The sequence below is a fragment of the Zonotrichia albicollis genome, chromosome 4 (genome assembly GCF_047830755.1).
Source record: "Zonotrichia albicollis isolate bZonAlb1 chromosome 4, bZonAlb1.hap1, whole genome shotgun sequence".
Taxonomy (NCBI): Eukaryota; Metazoa; Chordata; class Aves; order Passeriformes; family Passerellidae; genus Zonotrichia; species Zonotrichia albicollis.
This window is the reverse complement of record NC_133822.1, coordinates 69,515,650-69,535,463: the sequence shown is the minus strand read 5'-3', so window position 1 is coordinate 69,535,463 and position 19,814 is coordinate 69,515,650. Positions and strand designations below refer to the sequence as shown.

At 37.4% G+C, this 19,814-nt stretch overlaps 1 protein-coding gene across 4 annotated transcripts in view; it reads right to left on the bottom strand.

Annotated features, from left to right (window-relative positions):
- Window positions 1–19,814, bottom strand: part of LRRK2 (leucine rich repeat kinase 2) — a 62,203-nt gene that overhangs the window by 2,735 nt on the left and 39,654 nt on the right. For 2 of the 4 annotated variants that reach the window (XM_014275943.3, XM_026790295.2), the window contains 19 exons: window positions 17,978–18,179; window positions 17,270–17,358; window positions 16,506–16,693; window positions 15,427–15,581; window positions 14,432–14,578; window positions 14,087–14,278; window positions 13,191–13,337; window positions 12,752–12,852; window positions 12,390–12,580; window positions 11,564–11,724; window positions 10,577–10,747; window positions 9,132–9,232; window positions 8,466–8,660; window positions 7,286–7,479; window positions 6,923–6,995; window positions 5,914–6,098; window positions 4,984–5,136; window positions 4,067–4,275; window positions 879–953 (listed from right to left, as the gene is read on the bottom strand). In XM_014275943.3, the coding sequence (XP_014131418.2) occupies window positions 879–953; window positions 4,067–4,275; window positions 4,984–5,136; window positions 5,914–6,098; window positions 6,923–6,995; window positions 7,286–7,479; window positions 8,466–8,660; window positions 9,132–9,232; window positions 10,577–10,747; window positions 11,564–11,724; window positions 12,390–12,580; window positions 12,752–12,852; window positions 13,191–13,337; window positions 14,087–14,278; window positions 14,432–14,578; window positions 15,427–15,581; window positions 16,506–16,693; window positions 17,270–17,358; window positions 17,978–18,179 (2,929 nt within the window). Of the gene's footprint in view, window positions 1–878; window positions 954–975; window positions 1,340–4,066; window positions 4,276–4,983; window positions 5,137–5,913; window positions 6,099–6,922; window positions 6,996–7,285; window positions 7,480–8,465; window positions 8,661–9,131; window positions 9,233–10,576; window positions 10,748–11,563; window positions 11,725–12,389; window positions 12,581–12,751; window positions 12,853–13,190; window positions 13,338–14,086; window positions 14,279–14,431; window positions 14,579–15,426; window positions 15,582–16,505; window positions 16,694–17,269; window positions 17,359–17,977; window positions 18,180–19,814 lie in introns of those variants that run through there. The other 2 variants (XM_026790294.2, XR_012580130.1) reach the window with 2 other exon arrangements.

Below are 19,814 nucleotides of genomic sequence, written 5' to 3'. Positions count from 1 at the left end.
TTACATATTTGAAGGCAATTATCATGTCCTCTCTAAGCTTTATTTATATTAACCAATTTAATTCCCTTCAACACTTCCTCACAGGTTGCATTTGTCTCCTCTGGATTATTCCTCATAGTCCAGATCATTCAGCAACAAATGGTTAGGCTCCTCCAGCAGAGGCCATATTAGCACCTAGCAGAGTGTAAGAATTAGCTCATGCCTTACAGACACCATTTTCATGGTGTGAGAGTGGTGTTTGCCTCATCTGCACCCACGTGACAGGGCTGATTCATGACCAGCCTCTGATCAATTCTGACCCATTTTCTGCAGCACTGCTGTTTAAGCTGATCATTTCCTCATGCTGGTGCAGCAGATTATTCCTAATTAAATAAAAGGTCTTGCATTTGTCCTTACAGAATTGTATCCTATTTCCTTCCAAGACCATTAGTTCTATTTGTCAGGGTCACTTTGAGTTCTAATCCTGCCCTCTGGGGAGCTTGTCTTAGCTGTGAGCTGTCTGCAAAACTAAAGAGTACATTCACTATTCTTTCATTCACATCACTCATGAAAACACTGGGGATTCCTGACCTAGCACAGACACCTCTGGAAATCCATTTGATACATGCTCCAATTAGACAATGACATTTACTCTCCAAATACAGCTTTGAAACAAATTGTATTAAATCCTTCAAACAGTGGCTTCCTCAGATCCTTTTTTGGAAGTTACTTTCAGTTTGTACGACCCCAGATATGCAAAATAAAACAAAAACTACTTAATAGTAGTGTTTCATAAAATTTTGTCAAATGATGATCAACTCTTAACTCTCAGTGCGTAGTCAAGCACAATAGTGTCTCCTCCACTAATAATACAAGTTAGTAAAACACAATGCAGATACCTTTGTGATATTTGTTGTCTTCGGTGTCACTTTTATAGCAATATCCCAAAACAAGGACCACATTCTTTAGACTCCCTTTTTCAAAGAAATAAAATGTCAAATCTTAATTTCAATGTGAATTTTGTAATTCAAGGACAGAAAGAGCAAATGGCATCTAGGCATAAGAGCTTAAGAGGACAGAAAGCAGAGTTCAATCAATCAGACCCTTTATTCAAAACCATTAACCATGAAAAACCCAGACACAAAGACAATATAGTTCCCATCTCCATTTAATGTCAGGGTTTATCAGGGTTCCAAGGCATAAGCACAGGATCAGCCCACCAGCCTGCTGAACAAGCCCAAGAACAAAGCACCCTTTTATACAGCACAGGCAGAGGTGGCAGAGTCACAGCAAACATATCACAGCAAAAGGACAGGCTGCAAGTGAAGTCCCAGTGCACAGCAAACGTAGCAGTTCAGTTCTGAAAAAAACCAAACCAACCAAATATGACAAAAAACTTAGTAAAAACTATGAACTAAAACTTATGATGGCATATGGGTGGGAAGTGGAAATAGGGGATAGATCATAAGAAGGTGTCTAACGAATAACACAAAAAAAATGACCTGGAAGACAGGAGTGGTTGGATCACAAAAGGATAAACAGAATGTGCCAGTGTTTCAATATCAACTTCCTGCTTATTTCCAACAAGTCATGTCTATAAATGTCTTGCAAAGATAGACAGAAGCTGTCACATGTTCTCCTGCCACAGCAGCTCCCTGTTCCTACTGGCAGCACATGAGGGTGCAGAGCCCTTGGCTTTCAGCTGGTAGAGGCATCCAGGGCCCAGCCTGGGTCCCTGGAGAGGAGCAGGCCAGGGAAGGAGCAGCCCCCCTGTGCAGACACCCCAGTGCAGCTTCAAGCATGGAGCCTGACACTCCCAGGGCAAACAGGAGCAGGGGAGCAGTTCCTGGGGCATAAATAGACCGGAGTTTGGCTTAACTGTGAAAGCTGCAGTTGGGAAGCTTTCTAACACACCTGGGACCTCTGCAAGGCAGAGAGAGGTTTTTCCTGCCCTGAGGTCAGCACTATATTCTCCTCTGAGAGTGATGTAAATCTGGTTATAGTTGATGAGGGATGATAGGAACCATACTTATACTCCATGCTCAGATTTTCCATAAATTCAATTTTTTTCTATAGCCAGTCCTATCCATACTCCTTATGAAAGTGATTGGAACTAAAGTATAATGTTTCTTATTTAGACCTAGGTCCTGTCTTACCATATGGAAATCTAAATTTGCACTTGCAAAATAAACTACAGATTTACATGTAAATTATTCTCTATGACAAGTCTCATACCTATTGAACATCAATGTGTTAGGTGACAAGAGTTGGAAAGCAACATTGTATTTCCATATTCATACATGAAGTACAGATAAAATTAATGTCTCAAAGTCTGGCAATCTTTTTCCTGAAATAGTTACCTCTGCTTGACATTACATGTTTTTACCTTAAATGAAACTATTTCACACAAATATTATAAAAAATATTTCTCTCTATCTTCTCTATTTCATATAAACAATGTGGTACTGTTGAAAAACTGCTCAGCAGCCTCAGTGCCATTTTCAGGGATTCCAGCAGAAACCAAGTCCTTGAATTTAGGAAAAAAACCCCTAGACCTTATAAATAATTGCTGCAAAAAGATGATCAAAAGAAAAAAATGCACATCAAATTGCATATATCAATCTTATTTTCTGTTCTTGAGATTTGTGCAAATGAAGCTAAACTTCTCAATATTAATTTTTCTATAAATAAAATTCTGATTAAAAATGTTGATGTGACTGAGCCTCAAGGCTTTTAAAATCACACTACTCCATATATTTCCCAATCAATGACAGCAGCAAGGCAAAAATGACTATGTTTTCATAGCAACTATTCTTTACAAAGTGCTGAAAATAAAATGTCCCTTTAAGATACTGACACTGTAGCCATCAGGCCTAGATGGAATGATAATGCTGTGCTGTAGCTGGCACCGTTACCAGCTGGGCTCTGACCAGACTGTAACACTTGCTGTTTCAGGCAAAGGAAAGCAGAGGAAGGTGAGGCATGTTTGACTCATACAGCATTGCCAGAACTATGACCTGACTGCAGTCTATGGATTCTTCTGGTGCCAGAAAGGAAGAAACAGCTTGCAGAATAAGTTCCTGATGGTAAGGAGAAAACATCCACAGCCTGCAACTGTGATATTTACTAGCAGCATTACAGTGTGCTGCTGAATTCACAACAGCTTCAGTGTTTGCTTGTTTGGTTTTTTTGGGCAGCAAACACACTTTAAATAACACTGACAGGGAAACTCCAGAGTTTTTTCCAAAACACAGTGGAAAGGGATAGGAATCCACATATTGTGCCACAAAGTACTTTTTGAACTATTTGTATTTTGACTGTATTCACCACAGCAGTACCACAAACTTGAGTTTATACGGCTTTTATTACTTTTGAGAAAGGTGCAGGACAGTGCACAGGTGAAGGAAACTTCAACAGCCAAGGAGTGTCCCTTCCTCAGCTGCATTCCTGTGGCTGTTGGTGGTCACCACTGAAACCTCACAACTCCTGTCTGCCTACAGCAGCTCAAAACATCTGTCCCTGATGACAGCAGCAGCACATCTGTACAAGTGCACATCCCAAGTCCAGGTGTGTAGCACTTTACCAGCTCTGCTGTGATCTGCCTGTGACCCAAATCTAAAAGAACCATTCCTGAATGAGGACGGGAAAAGAAAACTAGCTAATAAGCAATGAAAGAAAAATTATTAAAATCCAGTATAGTCCACAGAGAGAGAAGCCATAAGTGTAACACTTGAGATGGAGAAAGAACAAAGGCAGACACATGTAAGAGAAGACAGAGTGACCTGTGACAGGATGGTGAGAGCTGTGCTGAAGCAGAGCCCAGGGATGCAGGTAAGGTGGGGAGCTCATGTGCAGACCAGTGACCAGCCAGGGAAGAGCTGCTGATTTATGTGGGCTCAGGGATTCAGCCTGCTCAGTCTGCACCCTAGAGTCTGACACTGATGGGAGAGGACAGCCGTGGACTAGCATGAATGAACAAATCCTGGATAATGCTAATCTGGTCCTGGAACACCACAACAAGCAGCACAGAGCAAACCTAAACTTAGCAGTGATTCCAAAGTACTCATCACTGGAAGGTTTTACTTACCCAGCTGAGCTGTTACCATGACTCGAACAGAATCACAGAACTTGTCTATAACTCGAACAGGACGACGCGTTGACAAGTCAAGCAGCAAGATGTGTCCCCCTCCTGTCCCTATCCACAGTGCAGTATTCTTCTGCAGACAAATGGTCTTCACTCTTCCTGAATAAGTCAGTTTGTGTTTTGATTCCTTATTCAATTTTTCCACTTTGTTCCTATAAGTATGGAAAGAATTTGCATTGGAATTTGGTGGCACCTATTCTGCACCTACTAAAATGACACTCTGAATACGAGATTTTAAGCAATCATTCACCAAGCCAAACACAAAATTCTCATGCAAACACACTGGGATGAAAACTACTGGACTCCAAAGAGCCATCTGGTCTGCTTCAGGAGACCTTTAAATAGAAGGCAGGAACACTTCTCAGTTCTCCCCCAGTCTGCAGGAGGTTAATGGCACAGCAAAGCCCACCTACACCTGCTCCTAACCTCACCATAAAAATAAATGGATGTGGCATGTTAAGGCAGAGCAACAATTTAAATGCAAATGAAAAAGTTGTCACAATTAATAAAAATCTATTTTCCTACTGAATTTGTGCACTGTAAAAACATTCTTGTTCAGGGGATGCAGGAAGTAGCTGGATTAGCCTTAGTACCTGAAGGGCAGCAAAAGACTTTCTTCTTTCTTGAGCTAAATGAGCCTTCTTGACATCATAGAGAAATTGGGGAAATACAGTAAGGGTCTTTAAAAAGTGGGATTCTGCATGGAATATTCTGAAGTTCTGGGCCAAAAGACAGGATAGGAAATCCAACAAACTGGATAAATGCCTGACTTCTGGCAGGTTAGGGTACCATGCTAGAGAAGGCAATCTGATATACCCCTTCCTATCGACCAGGCCAAAAATCTGAAATAAACCACTTACTTCAGAAAATGTGCACAGTCAATTAATTCAGAAAGTTTTTCTGTTTTCTTGTCCCAGATTTCCACAAAATGGCTGTTTTTCTTTGCCAAGTAGATGGATTTGTCTATTGCTATTGAAATAATGTTTGCATCACTGTAAGCATTATGGCAGAACCTAGAAGAGAGAAGAACTCCAGTCAGATACACAGAACATACCTAGTAGAAAAACTTCACTACTTTGAGTGGGATTAGTTTCCCTCTGACTCTTGCAGAATCATTCAGCCTTAAAATCAAATTAGGCTAAGATACAACTGAAAGGCTTTGCTTTAATCTTCCTACAGTTCAACATAAATTCTCATAGTAACAGAGTTAGGCTGCTGACATCCTTGGAGGCACATTAATGCTCAAAGTCTATTAATAAATCTTTCTCATCAAACAGTTTTCCCTGCTCAGGAAAAATTCCCCTTAACTTCAGAGTAGGATTTGTCCATGTGAGAATTACATCAAACACTTCCAAACTCTCAGTCAATAATTTCTACATAGTGAGAATTCAGCAATCAGACATGATTAAATATACATAGGGCAAGGATATGCACACATATACTGACAAACATGGAAGGACAAGTACTATGATAAATATGTATGTGTAATTCTAAATAAAGTAAACAGGGCCTGGACTAGGCCAACTGGAGATGAAAACTGTTCAGTTGCATAGATATTGACTTCATCAATCCTCTATGGACTAAAAATGTATTTCCTTGCTTAAAAGCAGCAACAAATACTTTCAACATTACTCACTGATACTCCATCTGCATTATGGAAAGAAAAGAAGAGAAACAAGCAAACTCAAAGAACGAGCTCTAGAACAAGACATTACATCAAAGTACTGTCAGAAACCTTCGATGAAAACAAATGAGACAAATAACATCACTTATAAAACTCAAGAACTTACAGTTGACTTGTCTTTGTTTCAATGAGCTTTTGAACAGAGAAGTCACTGGTTAAGGCAATGATTTTTGTTCCACAGCCTCCCCAGATTACATTTTTTTCAGAGAAGCATGAGGATTCATTTAAGCACATCAGGGGTGTGCTAACATTTCCTATAGTCAGTATCTTCAAAGGTGTAGCTCCCTTACACTGCAAAAAATTATATTCTGTATTAGAAGCAAAGAGGATGCAGACACTCAGAATGCTGTTAAAACAAGGCCACACAGCCTGCTGAATTAAATTTACTCATCCAGATTTTCTGATGGCCCAGAACATTTCCAGAACATTACTGACTGAAAAGCACCATATTCCCATTATGGATGTCCCATAGGAGACAGCCTGAGAGCAGAAACAGGCCAGAGCAGGGACTGACACTTTCTGCAGCCCCTGGCACAATTCAAGGACTGGCTGGAAAGATACATCTGTGTCTTTGAAGACACCCTACACTAGACCATATTCTAATTCTGAAATGCACTGCAACTCCATAACTGCTCTAAATGCTTGGTCAGGAACTAAACCTTCAGGTGCCAGATGATCTAAACAGCTCCCAGCATTTCTTCATCTGTTCTGTGAGCAGAACTCTGATCTACAGAAAATCTAAGCAATATTTTATTTTTGAACATAGCTGTTATACAAAAATTTACTAAATGAGAGGAAAAAGGAGCTATTACAGCAATAAATAAAGGAGGTCAAAACTGTTAGAATATTCTTAACAACAACCAGTAATGTCAGTCTCTAGATAGCTTGCCAGGCCTTTCAAAGGAATTTTCCACCTCTTAACTCCTTTGTTTATAGCAGTTATTGTAAAGAGTGAAGTTTCTCTCAGCAATAGAAAGTTAATTTTAGTTTTAGAGAAGCAATTAATTTTAGTTTTAGAGAAGCAGTTAAAAATAAGTGGCATGAAACAAAGCTCTTGGTAGCTGCTTTAGACATCAATGACAACACTCTGTAGAAAACACAGTGAAGTTGTCTACCTTTACTGCTCTGTCTTCAAAAACTGCCAGTTTGCCATCAGCTGTGCCTACCAAGAAGAAATTCTTCTGTTTGCTGAAATAAAATAAAACAATTAATTCTAGAAGTGCCTTAATCAGATAAGAAAAATTAAAATGAGAAGTCTCTAGCATTTCAAGTATTCAATTAAACACTAAAAGCAAGCACAACCTCTGTGATCATGAATGTAGTCCTGAGTTGCACTGGGTGCAAAATAAAGTGGAAACACAGGCAAAATAAGCAGCTGTCAGAACAAAAGTGCAGTATGTGCAGATATCATCTTCTGAACAACTCAGTTGAGCAGTGTTTTCAAAATGTAAGCCAAAACATTTAAAATTCATTTATACCTTTGCTTTGAAAGAGAATTACAGTACAAACAAGTGACAGAATCTGACATTTTCTGCAGACGATGCCTTCTTGTTTCATCTTCTGTGTTAACAGCCCACAGAGAACCAGACTGGGTTCCTGCTACAATCCAGTTTTCTTTCTCAGTAGGAAGAGTCACTAAGGCCAAACTTATAATTTTACTGTCTGCAATATCCTGAGTCAGAAAAGAAGAAGAAAAACAACTTGGTCATTATTTCAGTAATGGTAAATGGTAGAAATTTCTGGTGATAAAAATATAGCACAGTCTTCTTGGACTCTGGACAGACCCATGGCCTAATTTCCCCTTTAAGAAATCTAATTCCCTATTAGTAGAATACATCATCAGCTGGGCCACCTATCTTCCAAGTGCTGGGAAGGACCTCTCAAACAGTACCCAGGAAAATCTCTCAGCTGAATGCTGACAAGAAAAGATACTCTTTTATTTATTTAGAATTGGAAAAATGGAACTTTTGCAGTACTAATTGCTAACTATGAAAATAGTGGCCTAATATTTCTTTTTCTCATTTTATTTTTAGAAAAACAATCCATATAATTTATACCAAAGCTAGCAATTCAGATGTATCATGGTCAACAGATGGCAGATGGAAATAGAACTGAAACAACTTTGATGATGAATCATGCTCAGTTCTGGCACACATGTTCATCACAGCACATCAGTCCTTGGTAAAACCTTTACTCTTTGCTGATGGGATAGGATTGAGATGTACAAAATCAAATGAAAAGAACTGGAGGGCATCACTAAAGTGGCACAAGGACATGGCATTTGTGGGAAGTGAGAGGTTGTTAAGAGACAACCTGGATGGGAAAAAGGAGGTAGAGATATGAAGGTCTGCCTAACTATTAACTCCTTTCTGTAGTCTCCATGCTAGAAATAGTTTCCATCTCAGCAGAAGAAAATAATCCAGCAGTAGAAAGACAGAATTATGAGAAAATTCAGGCTGGATAACAGGAAGAGAGTAAAAAGCAACTGCTCTTCTACCTCATTTCATGGATACAAAGATGACTCACTTATGAGCAATCTTTGTCCTCTCAAAGCTTAGCTTTCCAGAAGTAATATCCTGCTGTAAAAAAGCAATTAATTTTTCTGAAATATATCTGTCTGCCAGAAAAAACAGAATAAATGTCAACTTTCCCACATACCTCACAAGTATGTCCATCTGTGTTTAGGTTCACAAATGAAAGCTGTGCCTTTTCTGTGTTCCCATTTCCTATCCAGACTCCTGCCTTCTTGCAGCTTTGATTGGCTGCCACCATGCACTCTGCTGTAGATGTGCTAGGTATGGAGACATATCTCATCAAACAGATCAGCTCTGCAGAATTCAGGATCTCATAAACCTATAAAGAAAGGCACAGCACACCCATGGTGACAACAATGGCTTGTACAGCAATAAATAACAAGCAACAGATAACAGCATTTTTTAGATATGGACGCAGTATCTCAGCAGGCCTGGTCATTTGTACTGGCACAGAACACTGTGTAACTGCACTGATATTACTTAACAAAGGCTTTTTGCATAGCTCCAGTAAAGTAATCAGATTGTAAAAAAAATCAGAAGTAATCTGAATTGTATTTCACTCCAATTGCTACACAGCAACATAGGAAAATAGCAAGCTGGAACGTGTGGTTAGTAGATTTCAATGGAACAGTTTATTCTGGAAGGCAATATTTCATGGCAGTTTCCATTCCAGAAAAGAACAACACAAAGAAACCTGTGCTTCTCATTAACTGAATGTCTGATTCCTTTTCAGAAACCACAACTTTATACTTGCCATGTATCATAAAAAAGCAAATAAACTAAGTAATACCTGGCAAGATGTTGGTCGTTCCTGAGGATTTTCCTTCAAACACTTTTTAATTAAGTTTTCAACTTCAGGCCACGGGGAACACCCATATTCTTTGACAGGATCTAGAATGGAAAATTACATAACTTATTAACCAGCATTTACCATAGTCCTAAGTAACCTTCTTATTTTTAGAATTCATCTAACTTCTTACCGAGCTGCTCTAAGAAATATCGCATTCTTAGGTAAAATGTCAGCATGAACAGCTTGGAATTGCTCATCTGCCATTACAGGCTAGAGCATAAAATGCTAGAACTAGACTCCTTTTAATTAATAGCAGTTAAAGGAAATGGATTTTGCTTTATCTTTTTCTTTGATGTCCCTGTGGCTGGGACTGAATCCCAGATATACATGGCTGTGCTTCCATTAATGCTGACCATTCAAGGCTATGGGACTTCAGTCAACAGTCTTTCCAATTCCTGCAAACACTGTTTTCCACATTTATTCTTCTGAGTATATGGAATACAGATGAACTTCCAATACAAGATACAGCAAATAGATAAACAACTCCATATAGCATTTACAAGATATGGAAATTTAAATTCACACTTAGTGCTTGGAATATGTATCTTATGACTATAGCTGCTGAGCTCTCTGAGAATAAATCATTCATGATGGTGCTTGTATTGCTTTTCCTTTTAGTTTATCATAATCCACAGCAAATATTCCAGTCCTACCTCAGACAGAGGTAACATTAGTGATGAATACCTGCAAATGAACATATTCAGTGCAGCAAAAGACAGTCACTGTTTGCTTGTGAGATCAGCCAGCCCCTCTTTTGGTGGAAATACAGAAATTGTGAGCATAGGTGGAAGGAACTGTACTATCTCCAGAAACTAATACTTCAATTATTCCACAGGGCTTATAGTACAGTCAATACAGCTGCATTTAGGGGATACTTAGTCATCAGTTCCTGGGATATCCTCTTCAGGAAGGGGGCAGAAACTGTCTGAGCTTACAACTGGACTGTTTTCCTTAAGGAGCAGAAAATGCATGAACACTCTGCCTCTCATAATGGAGAAGCTATGCCAGACTGAGTGATGCAGTTCTTTCCTAAATGGAGCAAAACATTCCTTAAAGAATGTTTCATGAGTACACCCACTATTGTTGGGCAGTAAATAAGAACACCAGACATTCGGCTTGTAGTGCTATAAAAATTAAACAGCTCTCAACACTGGTAGAAGTTGCCCAGGTTATGTTGTCCAGATGATTACATCATGTCCAGCCTGACAGCCTGCTTAATCTTCCTTCCAGCAGCCAATAATTCCATACTGTAATGCAGAAGGGATATGAAGAATGTATTTTTCTAAGTCTCCTTCTATGATCTGTTAGATACAACATAACTCATAATATATGCTATTTCTGGAGGAGGCAGGACAAAAGCTAAAACTTTTAGAAACGAGGCATACCTGGTAATTTTCCTTGTATTGCTAATTCATCAAATTCATTTGGAAACTTCAAGCCTTCCATTATTCTACCTCCTCCTGTTAAAATGTCATAAAGCAGCAAGCCAAATGAATAAACATCAGCTTGCTGATTGTAAATAACATTTCCTCTGGCAACCTCTGGCGCTCGAAATCCTGCAAATAAATCATTCATTAACAAGTATGCTTCATGTCAAGATGAAGCCATCTTTGTACTTTAAAAAGTAAACAATTATTGATAAAAATGGCACAGGAAGTGCAAGGAAAAACAAACTATTTCTGGGCTGGCAACAGCTTGTATTTGGCAGATGTCCAAAAATATCAGCAGTAAGTATAAAAGAAGGGGACAGTACATCGGTTACAGAGCTCCTGCCCCTTTTAATGTAAAATAATTACTTTATCAATGAATGCTGAAAATCAAGGGCAAGTCTGCAGTCTTTATTGATGGACTAACATTTAACACTCGAAGTGACTCTCCCAAGCACAATTTAAAAGACCTAAAGGAACTTTTCAAAGTGATTGGGTTTTTCAGGGCTTTAGAATGGATGCTAATAGGTTCTCTCTAAAGTTGGGGAAGAGTGAAGATATTTATTGTCTTTAAAAAATTAAGACTTACGTACACTTTACTGGAAATTAAAGCAAAAAATTTTAGCATAGTTGTAATTTAGTATAATTTCAATATCACAATAACCATATTAAAATCAGACAACAAAAAATATGAATGTGTGTAATTTAATTTCTTCTTTTTAAACCTTTAATATACTCCTTGATTCTGCCAAAAGGTGTTAAGACATGAACAGGAGGAATGGCAAAGAGGTATAAATCTGGCATCACAACTTGTAATATGATTAGGACTACTTCTTATGATTTTTGATTAGAATATACATTTGAGTTACTTCTTACAGACTACATGAAAAATATATTAGCTATTTTTGGACATAATGGACTTTAAATCAAATCCTATTTCCATACCTGGTGTGCCTTCCGAGGTTTTTATTCCCATTCGGCAACAATACTGGGCAATGCCATAGTCAGCTATTTTTGCAATAACAGCTGAATTGGGATATAAGGTAAAGAGCAACACATTGTGAGGCTTTAAATCACGGTAGATGATCATTGCTGAATGCAGGTACCTAGTAATCAAAAAATATTTACTGAAAGCATTCACAAGTTAGGGATGCATTTGTACACACACACTGAGTGCATTATTCTTGTAACAGTAAATTGTGCTTTCAAACATGAAATACTGTGTTAAAAATGTCAAACATCACCAACAAGACACAGTCTTTCTGGATAATGATTTTATAATTGTTCTAAAATACAATTTACTATTTACTACTTTACTATTTACATTGCAGTATTTTAGTACCAAGTTTTATCTGAAGAGTCACTGATAGTTTGAAAAATGCATCTTAGAACCTTAAGCTTATTCCTCTTGCAGGTTTTGTCCTTTTAAGGTCACGCTGCAATGAGGTAAAGTGATTAATGGATTTTCAGAACTTGAAATAGGCACTAAATTAATTTCTTTGACATTTCAGTAAGAAATCAACACCCACATGGAAACTGCACCCAGAGTCTTGCAATTTCTCTACTTATATGAACATCACTTGTAAGCAGGAAAAAAACAGGTAATGAAAGTACACATTACATATCAGCCAATCAACCATAAAAATACAAGAATTTGTCAGAGCCAGGAAATATTCTGCTTGAGATGTGAGAGAACAGAAGCTTTTCATTTGCAGTATATCATCTTTAAAGCTATATCCTGTTTTTACAGCAATGCAGAAGTCCCATTTACCTTAAGCCATCTGCTACATGTAGAGCTATCCTGTGCTGAAGTGTTCTAGTCAAACTTGCATTTTCCTGTTGAAGCAAACGATCAAGAGATCCTTTGAGAGCCAATTCCATCACCAGCATCCGGGGGCGGATTGCAGCAGCCAGCAAAGACACCAGACTGGGGTGGTGGAGGTGACAAAGCACTGCAAGCTCCTGCAAATTGTAAAACCAGATGAAATAGAGCAAAAAGCATAATCTCTACATCTGAAGTAAACTGAGGAATATTTTGGAGGGAGGACTTGCAATTTCCTTAAACTTTTAAAACTCTTTGCTAGGGCTGGTATCCCAAGAGCAGCAGTACAGAAAAAAGGCAGGATTCCTTACTTGTCTTAGGAGCCTGAGAGAAGTATGTTTATTGAAAATCTTTACAGCAACATCTTCACCACCATAGGATGCACGGTACACAGATCCAAAGCCACCATCACCTTTTGAACAATAACATGGAAGAGTACTATTAGGAAAGGGATAACAACCATTTCTCAAAAATCATAGCTGAAAGGGTTCAGTTTTAAAATATGATCCACATATTTTACTGTGTTAAGATTCATGATCAGTAAACTAAACACACAAAACCCAGTGTCCTAGTGCACAACTTAATGGAAAATTCAATACTCAACAACCTGAAATTCAGAATACTTTAAAATAATACATTTCTTCAGAAAATAAATATCTAAAATGCTTTTCATATGTTGCAGAACTGACTTAAATAGATTTGTTTACATAATCTCCATAAAAAAACTACACCCTACAAAATAATACTTACCCAAGAGAAATTCAGGAGCTTCATCAAATTCCAGGTCATCATTGTTCAACATAATATTTCTAGGCAAATCAGCCAGTATCAGGTCAGGAGCAATCTGAGCAATTGGAATGGTCTGTCTTGGTTGATCTGGATTTACCAAAAGGTCACCTAAGAAAAACAAAAGAGAAAATGCAAAAGAAAGAAAAAGAAAGGTATCAGTGAAAAAGCACTGAAAGGCATGAGGACCTTTTAGAATGCATAAGATCAATGTACCTAAAATAAGATTAATATATGTGCTTATATATATACTTATATGTGTATGTATATATATATATATATATGCATATGCCTGCACACAGACATACATACTAATTAAGTTTGGCATTCAAAATCTTGGCTCTTCCATGTTTAAGTATTTTCAAGGTACTATATATGTACCTATCAAATGTGAAAAAAATGGCTACAAAATAACACTAACCAAGACTAATAATTTTCTGTCTGTAAAAAGAAAGAATGCTGTCAGTATGCAGAATGCCATACTGAATATTGTCTTTTAAATTACTCTGCTATGTGATCCAACCAAGAGATAAAATATTGGTTTTACTATCTGCTGGATTCAGTTCCAAGATTGAAGCTGCATTATCAGTATTATGACAAAATTATTCTTTCCATTATTGCTATTTTTATGTAACTACACAGAGTAGATTCAATCTGTCTCATATTACATTCTTATATATACTAGACAGCTCTGACAAAAAAACCCCAAGCTGCTTTTGACTTACACTGTATTTTTTTCTTACAGAAACGAAACATTTTAAAATAACATGAAATATCCAAATGGTATAAAGGGGATGTTGCACAGTATTTGTGTAGATACAAGTGTACCTCTATATACCTCAAATGGCATAAATATATACCTTCTTCAGCCTTCCTAAGCAAGTCATCAAGTAGTATTTTTTGGTGTTCTTCACCATCTTGAAAGCTGTACAGAGCCCATTTCTTCAACAGTGTTTCCCCTTCACCACAAACATCAATTTCCAACAAACCTGGAAACCATTCTTCCATAAGAGAATCTATGTGATCCACAACTTGCCCCAAAAGGATGCACCCTTTAAGAAACAAAAAGAGGGGAATTACAGACCCAGTCTGCCATACTTCTAATTGCAAAGATAAACTTTACATTCCAAAGGCAGAAGCACAACAAACCAAAATGCCAAGCTGCAATCAAACTGGAGCAAAATTCAGGTTCAGGCATAATTAACCTTTTCTGCAAGAAGGTGCTGTGATTTTCAAAAAACTGTCTGGGTTGTTGTCAAATACTGCTGACTCCACTAGACAATAAGCCTCAGGAGACCAGTTCAAGTAGATGCCTTGTCTCCAGTACATTCTGTTAGGACGAAGAGCTCGCTCTAGAAAACACAAAATTAGATTAAAAGTCTGATCTCTAATATTAATGTCAATATAAAAATATTCAGAATAATTCATAGTACTTTGAATATATAACTATGATTGTAGGGTTATACTTACCCAAATAACAAACAAAATAAAGGCTACAACTTTGCAGGCAGCAGAAAAACTAAATATATGTCAACTTGTGTTTGGTTCTAGGAGGCATTACAGAAATGTTTAGGTATGTTGAGGTTCAAGCACAGAGTATCTCAGGCAAAATAGGAAAAGAAGCTGTGATTTAAATTTTTCCTGTCACACACTCATGAAATAGCAGGATGCAACTGGAATTTGATGCTCAGAAAAAAACTCAAAATGCTAGGAAATCAGGCATTTACAAGTGATATTTGTAGAGTATTACCATATGAAAGCATGGAATTCTTGGGAAAAAAGCGAAGACATATCCCCTCTTTGTGATAAAAGCAAAGCTTTGAGACTTAAATAAAGAGAGAATTAATGAACCTGAAGAAAAACAGTTTGTTTTTCTGTGTGGAAGACATATCCCTTATTGTATTCTTTGTGGAATCAAATAGCAGCAAACATAAGGATTTCCCCTATCTCTGGCATGTGAAGGAGAGAAATGGACCACTTAAAACCTTTATTTTCTTTTACACATAACTGCAAGATCAGGCACTATCTGATCCTGGATACTTCTAAATTACAAAAACGACCACTGTCTTTTTCTTACAGTTGTGAAGTGTTCAGAATTTAGCTAAAGCAAAACAGTGTTGGGGACTAAAGCTTTAACATGCAGATGTTGGCATTCAAGGCAAACTTGCACACTGTTGCTTTTGAAGATAAAGATTTGTACCTCTTCCTGAGAGCATGTAAGGAGATATCTCAAGCAACCTGTTGATGAGCCTGGACCAAAATCCCATAGGAAAATATGGCATCTCATAAAGCCTGATGATAATTTCAGAATTTTCACAGTGGGGAAGCTCTATAACAGGTCTGTGATCAGACAAGCTGAAAGAAGAAAAATATTAAGACAGTATTTGATGATGTAGTATATCTGAGCTTATAACATATATTATGTATAATGTAAAATGCATGATTTATTAATGAGTGCATGATTCAGATGGTCAGGGAGCTACCAGATAGTGTGTTTGTTTATTATGCTTGCTTGTGTCAAAGTGAAGTTCTGACTGCAATTTAAACCCAACAGTGGCTCGCTAATGGATCGTTAGATATTTAACGCAAATAAGAGAAAAAGCTGAGACACACATAAGGCAGGTAAGATATTCAGATAAAATCTTCCTATCCCAGGGCTTTGAAGGACATAAAAATCCTAATCAGGGCAGCCATGCAACACTCTCTCCACTAGGCACCACAAACATTACCAAACACATTAGGGAAATCTGTAACTGAGGCACAGACACTGAGTTATTTGCTTCACATAAAACAAAAATACCACATTAAAAATCATGACACTTTTTTGTCACCACATTTAGTATGTACAATTTTTGAAGGAGGTAGTGCCTCTGAGTAACTTGTGAGTGGTTCTCACTTCATGCAAATAAGTTATGGAAATGTTTTGTTATCTTTTAAACTTCAATAAATATCTGCAATGCTGGCACAGTGCTCTGAAGCTAAATTATAACCTCCTTGCTGTAGTCTTGAAACATGCTAACTGTAAAAGAAGTGCTATCCTCATAAAGCGTTCTGTCATTTATAGTTTCCATTTACCCACCATGTTGATACATAAGCTTTATTTGCTACAAGATCAGTTTAACATATCTCTTCTGAAAGCATTTACTAATATACAAAGAGTCTGTCATGCTTTCATGTACCAAATGCTCTGATGATCAGTGAAACTAGTTAGCCTGATGGGAAGTTTCAATTTTGATCTATCTCTACAGCTGTCATTTGTGGGTTTTGCTCCTTGCTTACCTGCTTGGGATTAGCAGTTGGTCCTCTCCTAATGGCAAAGCAATCTGGAACTTTTCCAGAAGCTTAAAGTATTGTGACATATAGATTTTAGGGAATTTGCTCTTCTTCAAAAGGAATTTTTCCACATCTGAACGCTTCACAATTCCCTTAGGGTATTTAGAACAGCCTTCCACTTTCACCATCAGAATCTTTTAAAAAAAAGTGAAACAATTTCAGGTGTACATTCATAATTAGATGAAAGTTTCAGAGGTTAGAAAATATGAATATATATAATAAATTTTGAGAGTGTTTCTAGATCAACATTTCAATGATGGTCTCACTTAAGCAGTCAGACTGCTGCTCTCCCATTCCAACTTCATATCCACTCACTTGTCTCTCTGCCATCTGTACCTGGCATACAATTAAAATTCTTCCCCATTCTTACAGCCTTTAGCCCAAAGTTCCAGCTTTCATCCCAACCTGTGGCAACATATTGCAGGATTACCTTGCATCCATGGGGTTTTTCTATTCTACATGTATTCTTGTGTCTGTTGCAGTTTAAATTATATAGGACATTACAATGTAAGAACAGAGAAGCAACAATACAGTTGTCCAGAAAGCAACAGAAATAGAAAAGAACAACGTAAAAAAAACGTGGTCCTTGAGAAAATTCTAGATTATGAAACAATAAAGAAATGGTGAAGAAGGAACATTGATGAGTTACAGTGATTTTAGACAGGGGAAAATGTACCATAAATGCATACACAAAGAGTGTTCAGTCTGACCTGTGCCATGATTTTACACAGCCACTTTGGATCTACGAAATACAGATCTCTCAGCTGAAGTGCTGGGTCTTGGAAATGAAGGAGAACACCTGCACAAAGAATACTGTAATTAGCAATGCATTGCACAAGATCAATATCAAGCAAAGTAAGCACTCCACTCTGGGCTGTTTTTATTATATGACTTGACATAAAGAATTTGAATAATAAATACAGTTTTATTGATGTCAGTATCTCAGAACAGTAGAGTGCAAGAACATCAAGTTCAGCTTTACCTTTATTTTCAGAATTTTTGTTAGATTTTTAATCTGACTTGCTTTTTTTGCTATGATCTGTGTGGTTTATTATTTAATCTGATGAAGTCAGTACTGCATTGAGATAAACTGTTACATATGTTTCTCTAACCACAATTCTGAGTGATTGGAGCAATTGCATCTTTCTTCTGCAACTATGCTGCCTAACCAGCAGTAGAATGTTTTCAAGGAGGGGTAAAAGAGAGAAAGAGATATAAACTGTTACAGTGCTGATCCTTCACATCATGGAATTCCTTTCCTAATAATGTGGTTTAACAAACTGATGTTACCCAAGCTTAGACACCTCAGTTTACCATTGTGTGGCTTCCCTGTGAAAGATGTAAAATCATGTACAGATCTGTCAGCTGCAGACTTACAGCAAAATGTTAACAAACACACATAGAAGAGAATATTTTACCTGATTCATTCAGAAAGTGAATTGCATGAGGGAGTTCATTTTCATCCAGCTGTAGCTGGCCTTCTTGTACCAGTTCCAGCAAGCGCTTCTGATCAATTACAGGAAATTCCACTGGGACATTTTTACGTTCCAGCAAAATTCTCTTTTCCAGCTCCAGGTAGCTGTCAGGAATTAGCTGACCAACCACTGGCTGATCTCTGATCTGTAAAATTATGAATAATAATCTTAAATGTATTCATTTATTCATGTGAAATGAAGAAAATAAAACTAAGATATAAAGTGTATGTCCACTCAATAGAAGCAGAAAGGAACAAGAACACTCATTTATTGACTAACATGGCTTCTGAAAGGTAGACGTAATTATTCTTTCAGAATTATAATGTCTTCCTATAAATAACTACTCAGAGAAGAAAATATTTCCATATTACTTGTACACAAAAAAATAATAAATGAGGTCTCTCAGAAGATGTTATTTCAGAGAGAAACTTTTGTTCAAAGTAAAAGGGAAATATTCACTGTATGAGCAGATTATATCATACATCTTCAGTTAATACAGAGCAATAGACAAAATAATAATAAAAACCTATACTTCTTGTAGTATGCAAATCTCTAGCCATGTATTTAGATAAATGGGAGGGAAGACGGTAGTAGCTTGATTAAAAGTCTCCATTGCTGGCAGTCAGTGGACAAGAGAATTAGAATGAAATAAATCAAGCCACATGAGTGACACAAATGGGTGGGTGCCCTGTGCCTGTTTCCTGAGCCTCTGTTCCTTCCTGCAGACACCCTTTGGTATTTGGCAATCACTAGTACCCAGTCAGGTTTTCCTTTCTCCATGAGTGCTGATCCACCAACTTTTCTGAGGAAATGGGAAACAACTTTCCCAATATTTACAAACTGGCCTCATAACTGTAATTTTTCTCTCACCAATGTACTGTGATGTTTTTGATGTGTCAAAAATATAATTGGTACCTTGCGCAGATGAAATTAGCACCTTGTGTAATTTCAAAGACTCCGGAGTACTTGATGACAATGCTGAATATTAAACTAATGTGGTCTAATCTCTAAGAAGATTAGAGATTGAAGCCTTGTAACATTCCTTTCACAAATTACCTACATAATTTATGGTAATTGTCTCCTTTCAGGCCATCTTACATCTGTGTAGAAGTTTAAACATCAGTTTAAGTCATAGTCTCAAGAGATGCAGACATTAAAGGAACATTTTTCCAAAAACAGAACTTCCCTGGGGTGTTCACTAAGTATGGTGAGACACAGAGCCACATAAAAACACCAGCTCAATTCATGCCTGCTGGATGTATGAGAGGAGGAATTAACCCATTTCACTTGAGAGGGCACCTCCTTGCCATTTAGGACTGATTAGCTGTTCCTTGCACTGTGGAATGAAGTTAGAGAGAATTTGGATATGGCTAAGCTGCTAATTCCCGAGAGAAACAAGAGAGGTGTGTACACTATAACTCATTTGTAGCACCACTGGTGTGAGGCCAGTTATAAATACATCATTTGCTCTACAAAATCTTCCAAGCAGTCATTTGAAAGAAATTTGGGTTCTGGTACAATTTATGAAGCTCTTGACCATTGATTTAAGTAGCACAGGACATCACCTTTTCTCTTTAATGTGCTATGACATAAACAAAAAATGAAAAATGTGTTGTTGCATAAATTAAAAAAAACAAGTACATTCTTTTGTTACAGACAAGATCCTGTCTTTCTACAAGTTCCATGTCTGGCCAGGTCTCTTCATTCCCACTCAGGGCTTCATGTTGTGGCTAAGGATAGAGCAGGGAATGAATTGGAATGACTCTGGAGACAGAATTAC